Below are 19,172 nucleotides of genomic sequence, written 5' to 3' on the forward strand. Positions count from 1 at the left end.
TCTATCAACTAAATGTTTCCTGATCTTCGAAAGATCGATCATCATTATTTGCTCCTGAGAACTTGGAATTTAACTTGAATCAAATTGAAACACAACTCAACGTAACAACAAAAAGTAAATATTCAAGGTTTAATAGGAACTAAATAATGTTGCCGGGTCGCGACGCCAAATGTAACGACTTTTTAATAGTTCTAGCCCTACGTCCACCTTGATTTCAATTTCAAAAGCATAAACTCTAGTTTTCTTTATTCAAAATTATTATCAATGAAGCAATATACGAAGCACTAAACTGAATAAAGTTACGCTCAACTTAATTGCTATGAACATAAAATCGCGCTAAAAAGAACTTTGTGCTTAATTAGAATAAGGGCGTGATATGTAATTCCGTTCAACAAAAAAAGTATCGACAGACCCACACTTGGATAACAAAACGTATCAGCGCTAATAGTCAGATTAGGTGGAAATAAAATCAAGTTTACGTATTTCCACTGAACACAAAATTCAATACAAAACTTGAAGGGCATAACTGGATGGTTTTTCCGTATATCTGAAAAATTGAAAAACGAACTAATGTGATTTATTTCAAGGTCATAGACAAACACTAAACACAACTGTTGATATAAAACAATAGCAACAACTCAAACATGGAATTTCAAGTTTCGCAGCAATTGAAAAAATAGCAATTGAATAGACATCTAGAAAACGGAAGAAAAAGAATCGAACAATTTCTGATGTTTTTTTACTCAAATTTTGACAGCAGGGTTTTTTTTTGTTTCTCAATATCTGTAGTGGCGCCAAAACCCATACCCATATTTATACCTCCACAATTATGCTTTATTGACGATGTACGTAATTGCTTATTCCTCGTTAAGACAACTCCGCATTCTCACGAGGAAGTCTTATCTACAAAAGAAAGCGATTGGGTGCCATGCAATTAAGGTAGAACTGCCTAAAACGATAGATTAAATTTGCAAAGCAGGAATTAAGCTCTCTGCGGTATACTTTTTCTTATCAGTATTCTGCCCAATTTCTGATCTCAATTTGCCACCAATTTAGGGCTAGCATTTTTTGAGCTTCGAAGTGTTTGGGGCGGGGACCGATTTCAATTTGAAATCCGACCTGTTGTAAATTTTCCAATACAAAAAATCCCCTGAACAAACTGAGGTTCACTAGAAATATTTAACGCAACGCTATCGCCGCAATAAAAAAGATAAACCAACTAATGTTAGACTTTAATTTGGCACAAATAAAAGTTAATAATAATAAACTATGAAACAATTTTAGAGCCTTTAAGTCCTCAATCGGCAAATGAAAATGCTGTTTCGATATCAAACACGTAACAATTTACCATTACAGTTGTGAGAAAATGTCGGAAGAATTGCTCTCGAACGACAGGCGAGGCATTTTAATTCAGGGGCTTCAGCCTAGACAAATTTTTCTTTATGGGTGCAAAAATTGTTGGCCACGCCCGGATTCGATTTTATTTTAGCAACAAGCTTTACTTCGAAATGAGAGCAAGTGAAAGATCACTCAAAACTGAAGAACAAAAGCGTGAAAAAGTCACTTGAGAAGTCAAAGAATGTTCTAGAAGCAAAGCGCAAAAATATTGCATAAAAAGACCAACACGTTTACAATGTCTGCTACGAACTTCGTTCGAGAGCAATTAAACTATCTAAAAGACCACTAATTTCTCAAAATTTTTTGCTTTATTTATTACAACTTTAGAGACAAAATCCAACTGGTAAAAGCCAACCTTGGACTGGGCTTCAAAGATATTTGAATGCTCCTTTTTCTCTGTCGCTCCTTCTCCACTGCCCATCATCTCTTTATCTGTGCTCACGTTGCGTCAAATTTGAGATATTGTTATAATGTCAGCTTTTTATGCTCAAATTGGTTTTATGCTTTGTTCAAAAAACGCACGGTCACAATATTCTTTGATTGCTTGTTAGACTTTACTTAAGGCTTCGTTGAGCAAACACAAACGCTTCGAAAGCATTCACCATTTTGCGCCAATAAACAAAGCTTGTTCAAATGCAAAAAAACTGACAATATTGATAATTTGACTAAATTCAATTTCAATATTTACTGCCGCACAAAAACAACCAAAACAATACATTTTTTAGAACAAGAAAGTTAAGCTAATTTGTAGAAAAGAAATTTTATTGAATCAACTCAAATGACAGCAAAATGAACAATGTTGATTTGATCGAGCGGCTAATTTGTTTTTGTATATGCAGAAATGCTGAAATAAAACCATTCCACAAAGCTGCTTTTCTGCTAAGAAAATACTTCACAACAAACGTAAGACAGTGCAGTAATGTTTTAAACAGATGTTTACCAAAGCAAAACTTTTGCCCTAAATTGAAGGTGATTCGATTGAAAATGGTTGAGTTTGATTGATTACATTATACCGCGCAAGGAAAAAAATCAAATTCTGTAGTTATTGTCGCGCTGGTTTCACGGTCAATTTATCTATACCAAAAGATCGTTAAAAAGTGCAGCGAACATTGTAACGTTAAAACGTGAAAACATTCGAAATTTGGCACAAATAAAAGTTAATAATAATAAACTATGAAACAATTTTAGAGCCTTTAAGTCCTCAATCGGCAAATGAAAATGCTGTTTCGATATCAAACACGTAACAATTTACCATTACAGTTGTGAGAAAATCAACCTATTCTCACCCCCCCCCCCCCCCGGTTGAATACCCTCTCCGTACTCCGTACATTTTTGTGAGAATGAAAAGAACATTTGTCTAGGTTGGTGAAATTATGCATTGGTAGGAGTGGGGCTGCATTGGGAGGACTGGTAAGAACTACACCCCATGAACAAAATTGTGATATAAGGTGAGGCCTGCAATGGGAGAACTTTTTAAAAGTTACCCCCACCCTCAACGAATACGTGATGTAAGAGTTGAGTGAAATGGGAAGATTTGACTTCTTAGGAAAACGAAGCTCAAAGCTCACATTTATTTGCTGCCATGATCTGCCAAGTGGTTTAAAATGATTTACGAAAAGCGGCCATTTTGCCAATTAGCGCCACTCTTACAACCTTTGTGATCTGCCAATGGGGGAGGGGGTGCCAATGGGCGAGGGTAAATTTAATTTCTCAAATACATCGTTTGTTATTTTACACTCTTTCATCTTATGACCCCCTTGGTGGATGGGTGCAGCTTTTTTAACTAGTTTTTCTATATAATTTTCTTAAAAGTCTCATTACATCCCGACTCTTACGTCTTTCATTACTTGGCAAATAGAAAAAAATGTACACTCGCACTTGTAGTAAATTTCACGACTAGGGTTGTAAGTTTTGTAGTAAATTACTAACATTTTGCTCACCTACATTAATTGGTCACTTCTATCCGCACAAAGAAATTAGTGACGAAACTTTGTCACTAATATTCGTCAACTGTCAATTTTATGGGAGGTTATAGTAACTAATTTCCGCGTAAGAACAATTTCAATTAGCCTAAATATCGATTTTTAGCGAACTTCTAAAGCCTGAAAATTAATTACATTAATTGGGAGAACAATTAGCCAAGTTTGGTAACAATTATCTTTGTAGAAAACCCTAGTTTTCAAATTGAGAAGTTGCACAAAGTGGAAAGTATGGATCAAAGATTGGCAAAATAGGTTCAAAGACAACTATTTGCCAAGTAATGCTTGGGCGGATAAAATTTACCCAGCTTATGTTCATTCATCGTGGCGACCTATTTAATCGAGCCTTAAGTTTGTAATTGTCTTCTGTAGACTCTGCGCTTCTTTTAAGGAAACTGAACAATTAATTTTGCTTTGCGTATGAACTGCCAAAAATACCAATTCCCTTGGAATACGTCGCCCTTTTTCAAACGTAATAGCTTCTTAGATCTGCACTCTCAAAAATATAGTAAATTTAACATACCTGAAATAAAATTTTTTAATGCTGAGATGTAATATTTCGATAAAGAATCTGTTTAACTTTTTGCTGCTTCTATCAGCTGCACTCAAATATCCTTATATTAGAGGAACACGCGCTGAAATGACCTTATCTCTTTGAATTAAATAAAAGAAAATTCGATTTCCGAGCGAGAAAGTCATTTTTGAGATCAAAGTAAGTCATGTGTCACAAAAAAACTACTCACACAAATGATGAAAACTTTCTCCATTTAGAGGGAAATCAACGTCAAGCACGCAATTCTGTCAAAATTGCATGAGCGAATGAACAGAAAGCAGATTTGAAGAGATCGTGACGTCATATGGACGTAACAAGAATCATGACGAAAAAAATGAAGAATTCTGTTAACGACTCGAAGAGTACTCTCCGTGAAAGTGTTTTCTTTTAATTCAACTGGTACCTAGTAAAAATGAGTACCATCAAAAAAAAGATTAAGTCATAAAATTAAAAATTAAAATTACAAGTAAATCAAAAATAATAAATTACAATACTCCTATAAAATACTCCAATTTTTTATACGCAATTGAAAACATCAAACTGCGTTCGCAGCAATCAACAAGCTATGCTATGCTCCAAAGTTTTTTGAAAACTTTGAATATTGCAAAAAAGGCCAAAATTTTATCCAATTCCAAGACTTCTCTTCTCTCAATCAAAACACTATTTTACAACTTAAAACAGTAATCAATTGGTAACTAAATGAGATTTGCACAGCAGTTGCCCTTAAATCAGATAGAACGAGTTAAAATTAAACAATAGCCAAAAATTAATCAAAATCGAAATATTCATGAAACAATAAAAAACAGAGCTATATTCAAACGCATGAAATCGTATGTTACCAAAACCTAGCCATAAGAATATTCGCCGACAAACAGCGCAGTTCAAAATTTTGAGAAGTGAAGCTAGCGAAATCTCAAGACCATATTATTTTATATATCAAACTGATGGCAAACAAAAAAAAATCCAAGGAAAATATTATTAGTTCATATTGATAACTTTCAATTTAATAAAGGCAGGACAATAAACCAACAGCTCTTGGAAGAATGTTAGAAAGATACTCGCTAAAATTTGGAGAAGACAGACATTAAATTAAACAAAAAAATAATTCGCAATTAAATCAATTAACAAAATAAATTGGAAACTCTAAGTAAAAATCCAATTTTTTTGTTATTAAACAATCGAGGTTTAAAAAACTTACAAAATTATGTGCCTGTCTAAGTAAGAAGCAGAAGCAGCTCAATTGCCAAACAGTAACATAATTTGAAAAGAAATATTCAAAAAATTGTAAAAATTTTTACTGAATTTCAAATATTTATCGCCGAAAATAATTCAGTTAGCAACAAAACAAAACCAAAAACTGAGGGTGCACCAAAAGACATTTTACGGCAATTAAACTCAAAAAACATCACAAAAAAACAGAAGACTTGGACAAAAGCCCGCTTAAATAGGATTAGTATATAAACAATTTTCTAAACCAAAAATAACTCACGTCAAAAAGAGGCATCCAATTCAATCTATTCTGCCATATTTACTTATTTGGTTCAAAAAGTCAAAGATCCAAAAATTTAAAAAAAATAGTGAAAAACTGCCTAAAATCGACTAAAAATTGAGAAATATATGCCAATTGTGCGCTTGAAACGCATTATTAGGCTCTCAAAAACATTAAGGAATCAATTTCAGATGGTTGCATTTTAATGGGGCATCGATCAAATTTTACTTAAAAAAACTAAGTAACCATTAAAAAATTGGGGCCAAATGGATGGAAACACGGCTAAAAACTGTTATCTATATGGGCCAATCTTTCCAAAACTCTGTTCAAAGACAAACGGTCGTTCACTCAATGCAGCGCATGAACAAAAAACTTCTCTTGCTCAAAAAAAGTTGGTTCAGATGGCAGTTTTGCTCACTTTCACTTTTAGGTCAAAACCCCGCCTGAAATTTAGTTATTCAGGTAAAAAAAACCTGTAAGACAACCAATACTCCTCTTCGGGTCGCAAAAAACTAAGAGAAGTCCAATAATAGCCTCAGCTATTACTTTGCGGCCATTAAAAATCAGAGAATTTTCTATTGATTACTCTCCTACGTTTAACCTGAGGCTCCAAACTAGGAAACGTGTGCTGTTATTTTCATTGCGAAGTGTTTCTAGGCAAAAATAGAAAGCAATGGGGTATAGAAACATGGAAAATTCAATCTGCGGAAAAATTCAAAAGCATTCAAAATTCGAGACAAAAATGTTATTCAGGTGTTATTTCAAAATTGTCGCTCAGATTTTTATGGTTTCAAGAGATTTTTAAGCGGCCATCTCTCTTTCAACCTTTGATTAAAAGGAGCACGGCTTTTTATCCCTGAGATTTTGTTTTGTTTTGATATATTCTACTGGTCAATTTTGATGATTTCTGAACCTGAATTAAGTTGCATCAGTCGGTTCAATCAATTGTGGTTTTCATGTTTTTCGCTAAGACCGCACAACTGAAAAGTTGACTGACCTTTTTGTTTCGGTTGCTTCATTTTGGATTTCATTGAGTGCCAGTGCATGATTAATTTATCCAAAACATAGATATAGATATAGATATAGAGAGCCCAGAATATCATCATTATTCTGCATGCTTCCAAATTCTAAAATTTAGGATTTCTTAGATAGAAAACATTCTTCAAATGTTTTCTTTCCAAGAAAACATTTTAATGGCCCATTTAATGGCCCATTTTAATGGTTTTCTATTTTAGTGGCCCATTTATTTTTCTTCAACAGAAGGTTGATTGTATTGCAACTTCACCATATGGTACCTAATTAATACTGATAGGACGTGCTTCTAATGTTCGTGATGCTAGCGATACTTGCCTTTTAAAATTTGCCATAGATGGCTGCTCCTTTAAAAAAAACAGCCACTAACGTCGGAGGGAATGCTCTCGAACATCTGTCGACCTGTTGGCATCGTCAGTAAATAGCTGGCTTGCTTATATAACTGCTACATACTCCTTTTGAGATCAACTCATCAGTTTTTTTTAACATTATCTCGAGATGTTTTTGGCACAAACTTCAGCCTCCACCTTGTCATTTCAATTTCTGATTATTCATTTTTTTCCCGTTTTGATTTAATCTCGATAGTATCCATGCGGCGGCTTCAAAGAGTTTTTTCCAATTAATTGATTTAAAATGCTTTTCCGGCACCAAATTATAAGATGCATTTTGGTCCAATTATTTTGCTGCTTTTCAAACAAGCGTTTTTATATAGTTCCCATCTTGATTATTGTTTTCCTTCTGTCACCTAATGGCTGATATCTATGGCAGTATTTGATTTATTTGACAGAAATGATTAGAAAAATTTGTTGAAATTTCTAAGATCACGCATTGAAAAGAAAGGGGCTGCATCGCAATATCGTGTTTTCAACAATTGTAACACTTTTACGATTTTCGTCCTGAATGGTCCAAAATCTTCCAATTAAAGCTCAATTAATATTCAACGACAATTTAAACAAAACCATAAGTATATTCCTTATCTTGTCAGCTATTGTTATTTCTGAAGCATCAGCTAACTTACTCTAAGGAGCCAGGAATGTAAAAAATTTTAAAAATTTATTGGAATTTTAAATCCTTGGTCGCAAGCTTAATGCCTCTGCGAAGAAATCATTAATTAAATAATGAAATTAACTTTCCTCTTTTGCTTCGTACTTTTTTAAGACTCAGGTCAAATTTGTGAAGTTGAGGTAGTTGCACGGTTTTGAAATAATCATAGTTTTACTCCTGATGGTGTCCTTATTAAATACACAATTGCGCCAACAAAAAAGAAATAGAGGATTCTGTAAACTACAAAATAATTCTGATAAGCAACTATTGAGTTTTCAAATGCTGAGTTTGATTTATGATCCCGAAACAGTAACTTCCTGCTGAAGATCACAATTGTCATTTTCCATTAAGTAAATCACATGCCCATTGCAATTTCTAACATGCTCTTCCAATTCGAGTTTTGTCTCCGCTTGGAATTCTCCAAAACATTTTTCACATTTCAGTTAATGGATATTTCTCAAATGCTTGTCCAAATTACCACTTTGTGAGAAATTTTTGCCGCAAATGCAGCAAAAATGCGACCGTCTTCCTTGGTGAACCGTACCAATGTGACGTGTCAATCCCGTTCGCTGATTGAAAACCAAAGCAAAACTTTTGCCCTAAATTGAAGGTGATTCGATTGAAAATGGTTGAGTTTGATTGATTACATTATACCACGCAAGGAAAAAAAATCAAATTCTGTAGTTATTGTCGCGCTGGTTTCAAGGTCAATTTATCTATACCAAAGATCGTTAAAAAGTGCAGCGAACATTGTAAAGTTAAAACGTGAAAACGTTCGAAATTTGGCACAAATAAAAGTTAATAATAATAAACTATGAAACAATTTTAGAGCCTTTAAGTCCTCAATCGGCAAATGAAAATGCTGTTTCGATATCAAACACGTAACAATTTACCATTACAGTTGTGAGAAAATCAGCCTAAACTAAGAGTTGAAAATAAGATGCATAGAACAGTCCCCCCCGGTTGAATGCCCTCTCCGTACTCCGTACATTTTTGTGAGAATGAAAAGAACATTTGTCTAGGTTGGTGAAATTATGCACAAGAGTGCAATAGGAGAACTTTTTAAAAGTTACCCCCCCAACGAATACGTGATGTCAGAGTTGAGTGAAATGGCAAGACTTGACTTCTTAGGAAAACGAAGCTGAGAACTCACATTTATTTGCTGCCGTGATCTGCCAAGTGGTTTAAAGTGATTTACGAAAAACGGCCGTTTTGCCAATTAGCGCCACTCTTACAACCTTTATGAGCTGCCAATGGGGGAGGGGTGCCAATGGGTGCCTTTTTAACTAGTTTTTCTATATAATTTTCTTAAAAGTCTTCTCATTACATCCCGACTCCTATGTCTTTCATTACTTGGCAAATAGAAAAAAATGTACACTCGCACTTGTAAATTTAACGACTAGGGTAGTAAGTTTTGTAAATTACTATAATTTTGCTCACATACCTCAATAATGGATTAATCGGTCACTTCTATACGCACAAAGAAATTAGTGACGAAACTTTGTCACTAATATTTGTCATTTGTCAATTTTATTGGAGGTTAGAGTAACTAATTTCCGCGTAAGAACAGTTTCAATTAGCCTAAATATCGATTTTTAGCAAACTTCTAAAGCCTGAAATTAATTGGGAGAACAATTAACCAAATTTGGTAACAATTATCTTTGTAGATAATCCCTAGTTTTCAAATTGAGAAGTTGCACAAAGTGGAAAGTATGGACCAAAAATTGGCAAAATAGGTTCAAAGACATCTATTTGCCAAGTAATGCTTGGGCGGAGAAAATTTACCCAGCTTAAGTTCATTCATAGTGGCGACCTAATCAAGCCTTAAGTTTGTAATTGTCTTCTGTAGACTCTACGCTTCTTTTAAGGAAACTGAACAATTAATTTTGCTTTGCGTATGAACTGCCAAAAACACCAATTCCCTTGGAATACGTCGCCCTTTTTCAAACGTAATAGCTTCTTAGATCTGCACTCTCAAAAATATAAATTTAACATCCCTGAAATTAAATTTTTTAATGCTGAGATGTTACATTTCGATAAAGAATCTGTTTAACTTTTTGCTGCTTCTATCAGCTGCACTCAAAAATCCTTATATTAGAGGAACACGCGCTGAAATGACCATATCTCTTTGAATTAAATAAAAGAAAATTCGATTTCCGAACGAGAAAGTCATTTTTGAGAGCAAGGTAAGTCATGTGTCACAAAAAAACTACTCACACAAATGATGAAAACTTTCTCCATTTAGAGGGAAATCAACGTCAAGCACGCAATTCTGTCAAAATTGCATGAGCGAATGAACAGAAAGCAGAACGTAACAAGAATCATGACGAAAAAAATGAAGAATTCTGTTAACGACTTGAAGAGTACTCTCCGTGAAAGTGTTTTCTTTTAATTCAACTGGTATCTAATAAAAATGAGTACCATCAAGAAAAAGATTAAGTCATAAAATTAAAATTTACAAGTAAATCAAATATAATAAATTACAATACTCCTATAAAATACTCCAATTTTTTATACGCAATTGAAAACATCAAACTGCGTTCGCTGCAATAAACAAGCTATGCTATGCTCCAAAATTTTTTGAAAACTTTGAATATTGCAAAAAAAGGCCAAAATTTTATCCAATTCCAAGACTTCTCTTCTCTCAATCAAAATACTATTTTACAACTTAAAACAGTAATCAATTGGTAACTAAATGAGCTTTGCACATCAGTTGCCCTTAAATCAGATAGAACGAGTTAAAATTAAACAATGGCCAAAAATTAATCAAAATCGAAATATTCATGAAACAGAATAAAAGACAGAGCTATATTCAAACGCATGAAAACGTATGTTACCAAAACCTAGCCATAAGAATATTCGCCGACAAACAGCGCAGTTCAAAATTTTGAGAAGTGAAGTTAGCGAAATCTCAAGACCAAATTATTTTATATATCAAACTGATGGCGAACAAAAAAAATCCAAGGAAAATATTATTAGTTCATATTGATAACTTTCAATTTAATAAAGGCAGGACAATAAACCAACAGCTCTTGGGAGAATGTTAGAAAGATACTCGCTAAAATTTGGAGAAGACAGACATTAAAAATAAACAAAAAAATAATTCGCAATTAAATAAATTAACAAAATAAATTGGAAACTCTAAGTAAAAATCCAATTTTTTGTTATTAAACAATCGGGGTTTAAAAAACTTACAAAATTATCTGCCTGTCTAAATAAGAAGCGAAAACAGCTCAATTGCCAAACAGTAACATAATTTGAAAAGAAATGTTCAAAAAATTGTAAAAATTTTCACTGAATTTCAAATATTTATCGCTAAAAATAATTCAGTTAGCAACAAAACAAAACCAAAAACTGAGGGTGCACCAAAAGACGTTTTACGGCAATTAAACTCAAAAAACAAACACAAAAAAAAACAGAAGACTTGGACAAAAACCCACTAAAATAGCGTCAGCTATTGTTATTTCTGAAGCATCAGCTAACTTACTCTAAGGAGCCAGGAATGTAAAAAATTTTAAAAATTTAGTGGAATTTTAAATCCTTGGTCGCAAGCTTAATGCCTCTGCGAAGAAATCGATAATCAAATAATGAAATTAACTTTCCTCTTTTGCTTCGTACTTTTTTAAGACTCAGGTCAAATTTGTGAAGTCGAGGTAGTTGCACGGTTTTGAAATAATCATAGTTTTACTCCTGATGGTGTCCTTATTAAATACACAATTGCGCCAACAAAAATAAATTTAGAAATAGAGGATTCTGTAAACTACAAAATAATTCTGATAAGCAATTTTTGAGTTTTCAAATGCTGAGTTTGATTTATGATCCCAAAACAGTAACTTCCTGCTGAAGATCACAATTGTCATTTTCCATTAAGTAAATCACATGCCCATTGCAATTTCTAACATGCTCTTCCAATTCAAGTTTCGTCTCCGCTTGGAATTCTCCAAAACATTTTTCACATTTCAGTTTATGGATATTTCTCAAATGCGTGTCCAAATTACCACTTTGTGAGAAACTTTTGCCGCAAATGCAGCAAAAATGCGACCGTCTTCCTTGGTGAACCGTACCAATGTGACGTGTCAATCCCGTTCGCTGATTGAAAACCAAAGCAAAACTTTTGCCCTAAATTGAAGGTGATTCGATTGAAAATGGTTGAGTTTGATTGATTACATTATACCACGCAAGGAAAAAAAATCAAATTCTGTAGTTATTGTCGCGCTGGTTTCAAGGTCAATTTATCTATACCAAAGATCGTTAAAAAGTGCAGCGAACATTGTAACGTTAAAACGTGAAAACGTTCGAAATTTGGCACAAATAAAAGTTAATAATAATAAACTATGAAACAATTTTAGAGCCTTTAAGTCCTCAATCGGCAAATGAAAATGCTGTTTCGATATCAAACACGTAACAATTTACCATTACAGTTGTGAGAAAATCAGCCTAATCTAAGAGTTGAAAATAAGATGCATAGAACAGTCCACCCCCGGTTGAATGCCCTCTCCGTACTCCGTACTTTTTTGTGAGAATGAAAAGAACATTTGTCTAGGTTGGTGAAATTATGCACAAGAGTGCAATAGGAGAACTTTTTAAAAGTTACCCCCCCCCAACGAATACGTGATGTCAGAGTTGAGTGAAATGGCAAGACTTGACTTCTTAGGAAAACGAAGCTGAGAACTCACATTTATTTGCTGCCGTGATCTGCCAAGTGGTTTAAAATGATTTACGAAAAACGGCCATTTTGCCAATTAGCGCCACTCTTACAACCTTTATGAGCTGCCAATGGGGGAGGGGTGCCAATGGGCGCGGGTAAATTTAATTTCTCAAATACATCGTTTGTTATTTTACACTCTTTCATCTTTGACCCCTTTGGTGGCTGGTAGCAGCCTTTTTAACTAGTTTTTCTATATAATTTTCTTAAAAGTCTTCTCATTACATCCCGACTCTTACGTCTTTCATTACTTGGCAAATAGAAAAAATGTACACTCGCACTTGTAAATTTAACGATTAGGGTAGTAAGTTTTGTAAATTACTATAATTTTGCTCACATACCTCAATAATGGATTAATCGGTCACTTCTATCCGCACAAAGAAATTAGTGACGAAACTTTGTCACTAATATTCGTCAATTGTCAATTTTATTGGAGGTTAGAGTAACTAATTTCCGCGTAAGAACAGTTTCAATTAGCCTAAATATCGATTTTTAGCAAACTTCTAAAGCCTGAAATTAATTGGGAGAACAATTAACCAAATTTGGTAACAATTATCTTTGTAGATAATCCCTAGTTTTCAAATTGAGAAGTTGCACAAAGTGGAAAGTATGGACCAAAAATTGGCAAAATAGGTTCAAAGACATCTATTTGCCAAGTAATGTTCATTCATAGTGGCGACCTAATCGAGCCTTAAGTTTGTAATTGTCTTCTGTAGACTCTGCGCTTCTTTTAAGGAAACTGAACAATTAATTTTGCTTTGCGTATGAACTGCCAAAAACACCAATTAACTTTTTGCTGCTTCTATCAGCTGCACTCAAATATCCTTATATTAGAGGAACACGCGCTGAAATGACCTTATCTCTTTGAATTAAATAAAAGAAAATTCGAACTCCGAGCGAAAAAGTCATTTTTGAGAGCAAGGTAAGTACTCACACAAATGATGAAAACTTTCTCCATTTAGAGGGAAATCAACGTCAAGCACGCAATTCCGTCAAAATTGCATGAGCGAATGAACAGAAAGCAGATTTGAAGAGATCGTGACGTCATATGGACGTAACAAGAATCATGACGAAAAAAATGAAGAATTCTGTTAACGACTCGAAGAGTACTCTCCGTGAAAGTGTTTTCTTTTAATTCAACTGGTACCTAGTAAAAATGAGTACCATCAAAAAAAAGATTAAGTCATAAAATTAAAAATTAAAATTACAAGTAAATCAAAAATAATAAATTACAATACTCCTATAAAATACTCCAATTTTTTATACGCAATTGAAAACATCAAACTGCGTTCGCAGCAATCAACAAGCTATGCTATGCTCCAAAGTTTTTTGAAAACTTTGAATATTGCAAAAAAGGCCAAAATTTTATCCAATTCCAAGACTTCTCTTCTCTCAATCAAAACACTATTTTACAACTTAAAACAGTAATCAATTGGTAACTAAATGAGATTTGCACAGCAGTTGCCCTTAAATCAGATAGAACGAGTTAAAATTAAACAATAGCCAAAAATTAATCAAAATCGAAATATTCATGAAACAGAATAAAAAACAGAGCTATATTCAAACGCATGAAATCGTATGTTACCAAAACCTAGCCATAAGAATATTCGCCGACAAACAGCGCAGTTCAAAATTTTGAGAAGTGAAGCTAGCGAAATCTCAAGACCATATTATTTTATATATCAAACTGATGGCAAACAAAAAAAATCCAAGGAAAATATTATTAGTTCATATTGATAACTTTCAATTTAATAAAGGCAGGACAATAAACCAACAGCTCTTGGGAGAATGTTAGAAAGATACTCGCTAAAATTTGGAGAAGACAGACATTAAAAATAAACAAAAAAATAATTCGCAATTAAATTAATTAACAAAATAAATTGGAAACTCTAAGTAGAAATCCAATTTTTTTGTTATTAAACAATCGAGGTTTAAAAAACTTACAAAATTATCTGCCTGTCTAAGTAAGAAGCGAAAACAGCTCAATTGCCAAACAGTAACATAATTTGAAAAGAAATGTTCAAAAAATTGTAAAAATTTTCACTGAATTTCAAATATTTATCGCTGAAAATAATTAAGTTAGCAACAAAACAAAACCAAAAACTGAGGGTGCACCAAAAGACGTTTTACGGCAATTAAACTCAAAAAACATACACAAAAAAAAACAGAAGACTTGGACAAAAACCCGCTAAAATAGGATTAGTATGTAAACAATTTTCTAAACCAAAAATAACTCACGTCAAAAAGAGGCATCCAATTCAATCTATTCTGCCATATTTACTAATTTGGTTCAAAAAGTCAAAGATCCAAAAATCAAAAAAAAAATAGTGAAAAAATGCCTAACATCGACTAAAAATTGAGAAATATATGCCAATTTTGCGCTTGAAACGCATTATTAGGCTCTCAAAAACATTAAGGAATCGATTTCAGATGGTTGCATTTTAATGGGGCATCGATCAAATTTTACTTAAAAAAACTAAGTAACCATTAAAAAATTGGGGCCAAATGGATGGAAACACGGCTAAAAACTGTTATCTATATGGGCCAATCTTTCCAAAACTCTGTTCAAAGACAAACGGTCGTTCACTCAATGCAGCGCATGAACAAAAAACTTCTCTTGCTCAAAAAAAGTTGGTTCAGATGGCAGTTTTGCTCACTTTCACTTTTAGGTCAAAACCCCGCCTGAAATTTAGTTATTCAGGTAAAAAAAACCTGTAAGACAACCAATACTCCTCTTCGGGTCGCAAAAAACTAAGAGAAGTCCAATAATAGCCTCAGCTATTACTTTGCGGCCATTAAAAATCAGAGAATTTTCTATTGATTACTCTCCTACGTTTAACCTGAGGCTCCAAACTAGGAAACGTGTGCTGTTACTTTCATTGCGAAGTGTTTCTAGGCAAAAATAGAAAGCAATGGGGTATAGAAACATGGAAAATTCAATCTGCGGAAAAATTCAAAAGCATTCAAAATTCGAGACAAAAATGTTATTCAGGTGTTATTTCAAAATTGTCGCTCAGATTTTTATGGTTTCAAGAGATTTTTAAGCGGCCATCTCTCTTTCAACCTTTGATTAAAAGGAGCACGGCTTTTTATCCCTGCGATTTTGTTTTGTTTTGATATATTCTACTGGTCAATTTTGATGATTTCTGAACCTGAATTAAGTTGCATCAGTCGGTTCAATCAATTGTGGTTTTCATGTTTTTCGCTAAGACCGCACAGCTGAAAAGTTGACTGACCTTTTTGTTTCGGTTGCTTCATTTTGGATTTCATTGAATGCCAGTGCATGATTAATTCATCCAAAACATAGATATAGATATAGATATAGAGAGCCCAGAATATCATCAATATTCTACATGCTTCCAAATTCTAAAATTTAAGATTTCTTAGATAGAAAACATTCTTCAAATGTTTTCTATCTAAGAAAACATTTTAATGGCCCATTTTAGTGGGTTTCTATTTTAATGGCCCATTTATTTTTCTTCAACAGAAGGTTGATTGTATTGCAACTTCACATGGTACCTAATTAATACTGATAGGACGTGCTTCTAATGTTCGTGATGCTAGCAATACTTGCCTTTTAAAATTTGCCATAGATGGCTGCTCCTTTAAAAAAAACAGCCACTAACGTCGGAGGCAATGCTCCCGAACATCTGTCGACCTGTTGGCATCGTCAGTAAATAGCTGGCTTGCTAATATAACTGCTACATACTCCTTTTGAGATCAATTCATCAGGTTTTTTTTACATTATCTCGAGATGTTTTTGGCACAAACTTCAGCCTCCACCTTGTCATTTCAATTTCTGATTATTCGTTTTTTTCCCGTTTTGATTTAATCTCGATAGTATCCAAGCGGCGGCTTCAAAGAGTTTTTTCCAATTAATTGATTTAAAATGCTTTTCTGGCACCAAATTATAAGATGCATTTTGGTCCAATTATTTTGCTGCTTTTCAAACAAGCGTTTTTATATAGTTCCCCTCTTGATTATTGTTTTCCTTCTGTCACCTAATGGCTGATATCTATGGCAGTAGTTGAATTATTTGACTGAAATGATTAGAAAAATTTGTCGAAATTTCTAAGATCACGCATTGAAAAGAAAGGGGCTGCATCGCAATATCGTGTTTTCAACAATTGTAACACTTTTACGATTTTCGTCCTGAATGGTCCAAAATCTTCCAATTAAAGCTCAATTAATATTCAACGACAATTTAAACAAAACCATAAGTATATTCCTTATCTTGTCAGCTATTGTTATTTCTGAAGCATCAGCTAACTTACTCTAAGGAGCCAGGAATGTAAAAAATTTTAAAAATTTAGTGGAATTTTAAATCCTTGGTCGCAAGCTTAATGCCTCTGCGAAGAAATCATTAATCAAATAATGAAATTAACTTTCCTCTTTTGCTTCGTACTTTTTTAAGACTCAGGTCAAATTTGAGAAGTCGAGGTAGTTGCACGGTTTTGAAATAATCATAGTTTTACTCCTGATGGTGTCCTTATTAAATACACAATTGCGCCAACAAAAATAAATTTAGAAATAGAGGATTCTGTAAACTACAAAATAATTCTGATAAGATTGAGTTTTCAAATGCTGAGTTTGATTTATGATCCCGAAACAGTAACTTCCTGCTGAAGATCACAATTGTCATTTTCCATTAAGTAAATCACATGCCCATTGCAATTTCTAACATGCTCTTCCAATTCGGGTTTTGTCTCCGCTTGGAATTCTCCAAAACATTTTTCACATTTCAGTTTATGGATATTTCTCAAATGCGTGTCCAAATTACCACTTTGTGAGAAACTTTTGCCGCAAACGCAGCAAAAATGCGACCGTCTTCCTTGGTGAACCGTAGCAATGTGACGTGTCAATCCCGTTTGCTGGTTGAAATATTCTCCACATAGATTGCATATGAATGATTTAGGATTTATGTGCACTTGGATATGTTCGAACAGACTTCGTTCCGAGTTGAAAAGATTTTCGCAGAATTTACAATAATACTTAATAACTTCGGCCGCATGACACTGCTGGCTATGCATTCTTAAATTATGTTGAGTAGTAAAAACTTTCCGACATAGTTCGATACTGCATTGAAATTTATGGGTCACAAAACAGCTACATTTTGACTCCTCAGATTCATTGTTCTCAGGTTTTCCCAAACAGATGGACGATTGGACACTTAAAGCTCGTTTTTGACAACGATCGCATTTATCAGATTCGAAGATATCATGGTCATTTAAATGATTGTTGAATAATTTCCTGGTCGAATATGTAGCTCCACACTTCTTGTGCGGGCAAATATATCTAGCTCCTTCGTTAAAACTTTTCCTTACACCCGAATGTTTCACAGACTTGTTTTCTGAGTTATTTTTTAACTTCTTGCTACATCGAAACGTTTCTGCATGAAAATTGAGCAAATGCGCTTTGAGCTCTTCATAATTTCCGAATTGCTCTTTTTCGTAACTGCAAGACGGAACAGGACATAGCTTGATTACAAAACACTGAGGGAATGGTTCAGCACACAGATTAAGTAGATGCACTCTTTGACGATGTCTCAGTAAATTATAATTTGATTGGAACTGTGCATTACATGCGTCACATTCAAAAGGGAATGAATTGTTCATATGCACTTGGTATAGGTGCGATTCCAATGAATACCAATTCGAGAAAATCGGCGCGAGATCGAGTTCAGTTCCAGTGAGCGTTTCATCGGAGCACAACCGACAACAGAATTTAGTAGACATTGATCTCAAAGAAGGAAAATTTATTCACACTGCGAATAAAGATTCACGTAGCAGTAAATTTTAAGCTACGCTCGCATTCTCTATAACGAAAGAATTTTATTCCAGAACGAGATTTTGACCAAAAAATGAACAACTAAAGTCTGGAAAAGTCACGCAAAGACCACTGGCCAAAGGAATCATTGGTTTCAAAATTTTCTAAAATTGACTGCAAGATAGAAAAACGTGCGTCAAAAATTGATTTTTTTACTTCGTAAAACAAAGGCGCGTTATTTTTCTTTTGATGTTCAGATTTTTAAAACAATAAAGGGGGGTTGCTCTTAAGCCGCGTAGGACAATCCAACGGATGAGTAGTGATCCCCCACTGAGACATCACTGCATCGTATATAATTTTAGGGACAAGGCACTATAGTTCTTTCAGAGCAGCTTCATGAGAAATATAAACATAAAAATCACTGCATCGTATATAATTTTAAAGACAAGGCACTATAACCACGGCACCCTCTGAGGCATATGATAGCGCTGCGCAGAAGAGCAAAAATATTCTCGTGCGTATTTACGTTATTGCAACCAAGTCCTGAAGTATGAGCAACGAATATTTGACGTCGAGACGACTAACTTCGTTCCGCCCGTGTTTCCCTACACGGGGGCGCAGGACCGTCCTCAATGTGCACTATAAAACAACTAGCTAGCAAAATTGCTGAAAAAAAGACGAATCAATTTTTCTAGCTAGTTGTTTGCACATTGAGGAGACGGTCCTGTGCCCCCGTGTAGGGAAACACGAGCGGAACGAAGTTACTCGTCTCGACGTCAAGTATTCGTTGCTCATACTTCAGGCACTTCAACGACTCATGATACTTGTACGCTTCTACGAAGTTTTTCGGGCATTACTTGGAAATTGGGTTAAAAGTTTCCACGTCGAAGAAAAAACGGCTGAATCTGGACCCCCATAGGCCATTCGCTTTGATGTTCAGTATATTCTGTATCTGTTCCCTCTATTACTTAAAAATACGTGCATTTATAGCACGTTAGACTGTGTAGCACGTTAGACTGGACGATAAATCATGGCGTTCCGCAAGGTACTGAACCAGGACCACTAGTTTTGCTTTAAATGAATTCAGCAAATACAATTCGCAGATGATCTAGAAAATATATCCCAAGAAAAGTATTTAGGGTTGAAAAAATATTGATAAAAACTGATAAAATATCTGAAAACAGGTTGAATTTAAAATGAAGGTTA

General features: G+C 34.1%; 1 protein-coding gene across 1 annotated transcript; it reads right to left on the reverse strand.

Annotated features, from left to right (window-relative positions):
- Positions 1 to 16,704: 16,704 nt before the first annotated feature.
- On the reverse strand, positions 16,705 to 18,455 carry LOC142352198 (uncharacterized). The gene has a single exon (XM_075404615.1). It carries the CDS (start codon positions 17,933 to 17,935, stop codon positions 16,796 to 16,798), a length of 1,140 nt encoding a protein of 379 aa, XP_075260730.1. The 5' UTR covers positions 17,936 to 18,455; the 3' UTR covers positions 16,705 to 16,795.
- Between the last annotated feature and the right edge of the window lie 717 nt (positions 18,456 to 19,172).

The sequence above is a fragment of the Convolutriloba macropyga genome, chromosome 13, assembly GCF_964194025.1.
Source record: "Convolutriloba macropyga chromosome 13, txConMacr16.3, whole genome shotgun sequence".
Lineage (NCBI taxonomy): Eukaryota > Metazoa > Xenacoelomorpha > Acoela > Convolutidae > Convolutriloba > Convolutriloba macropyga.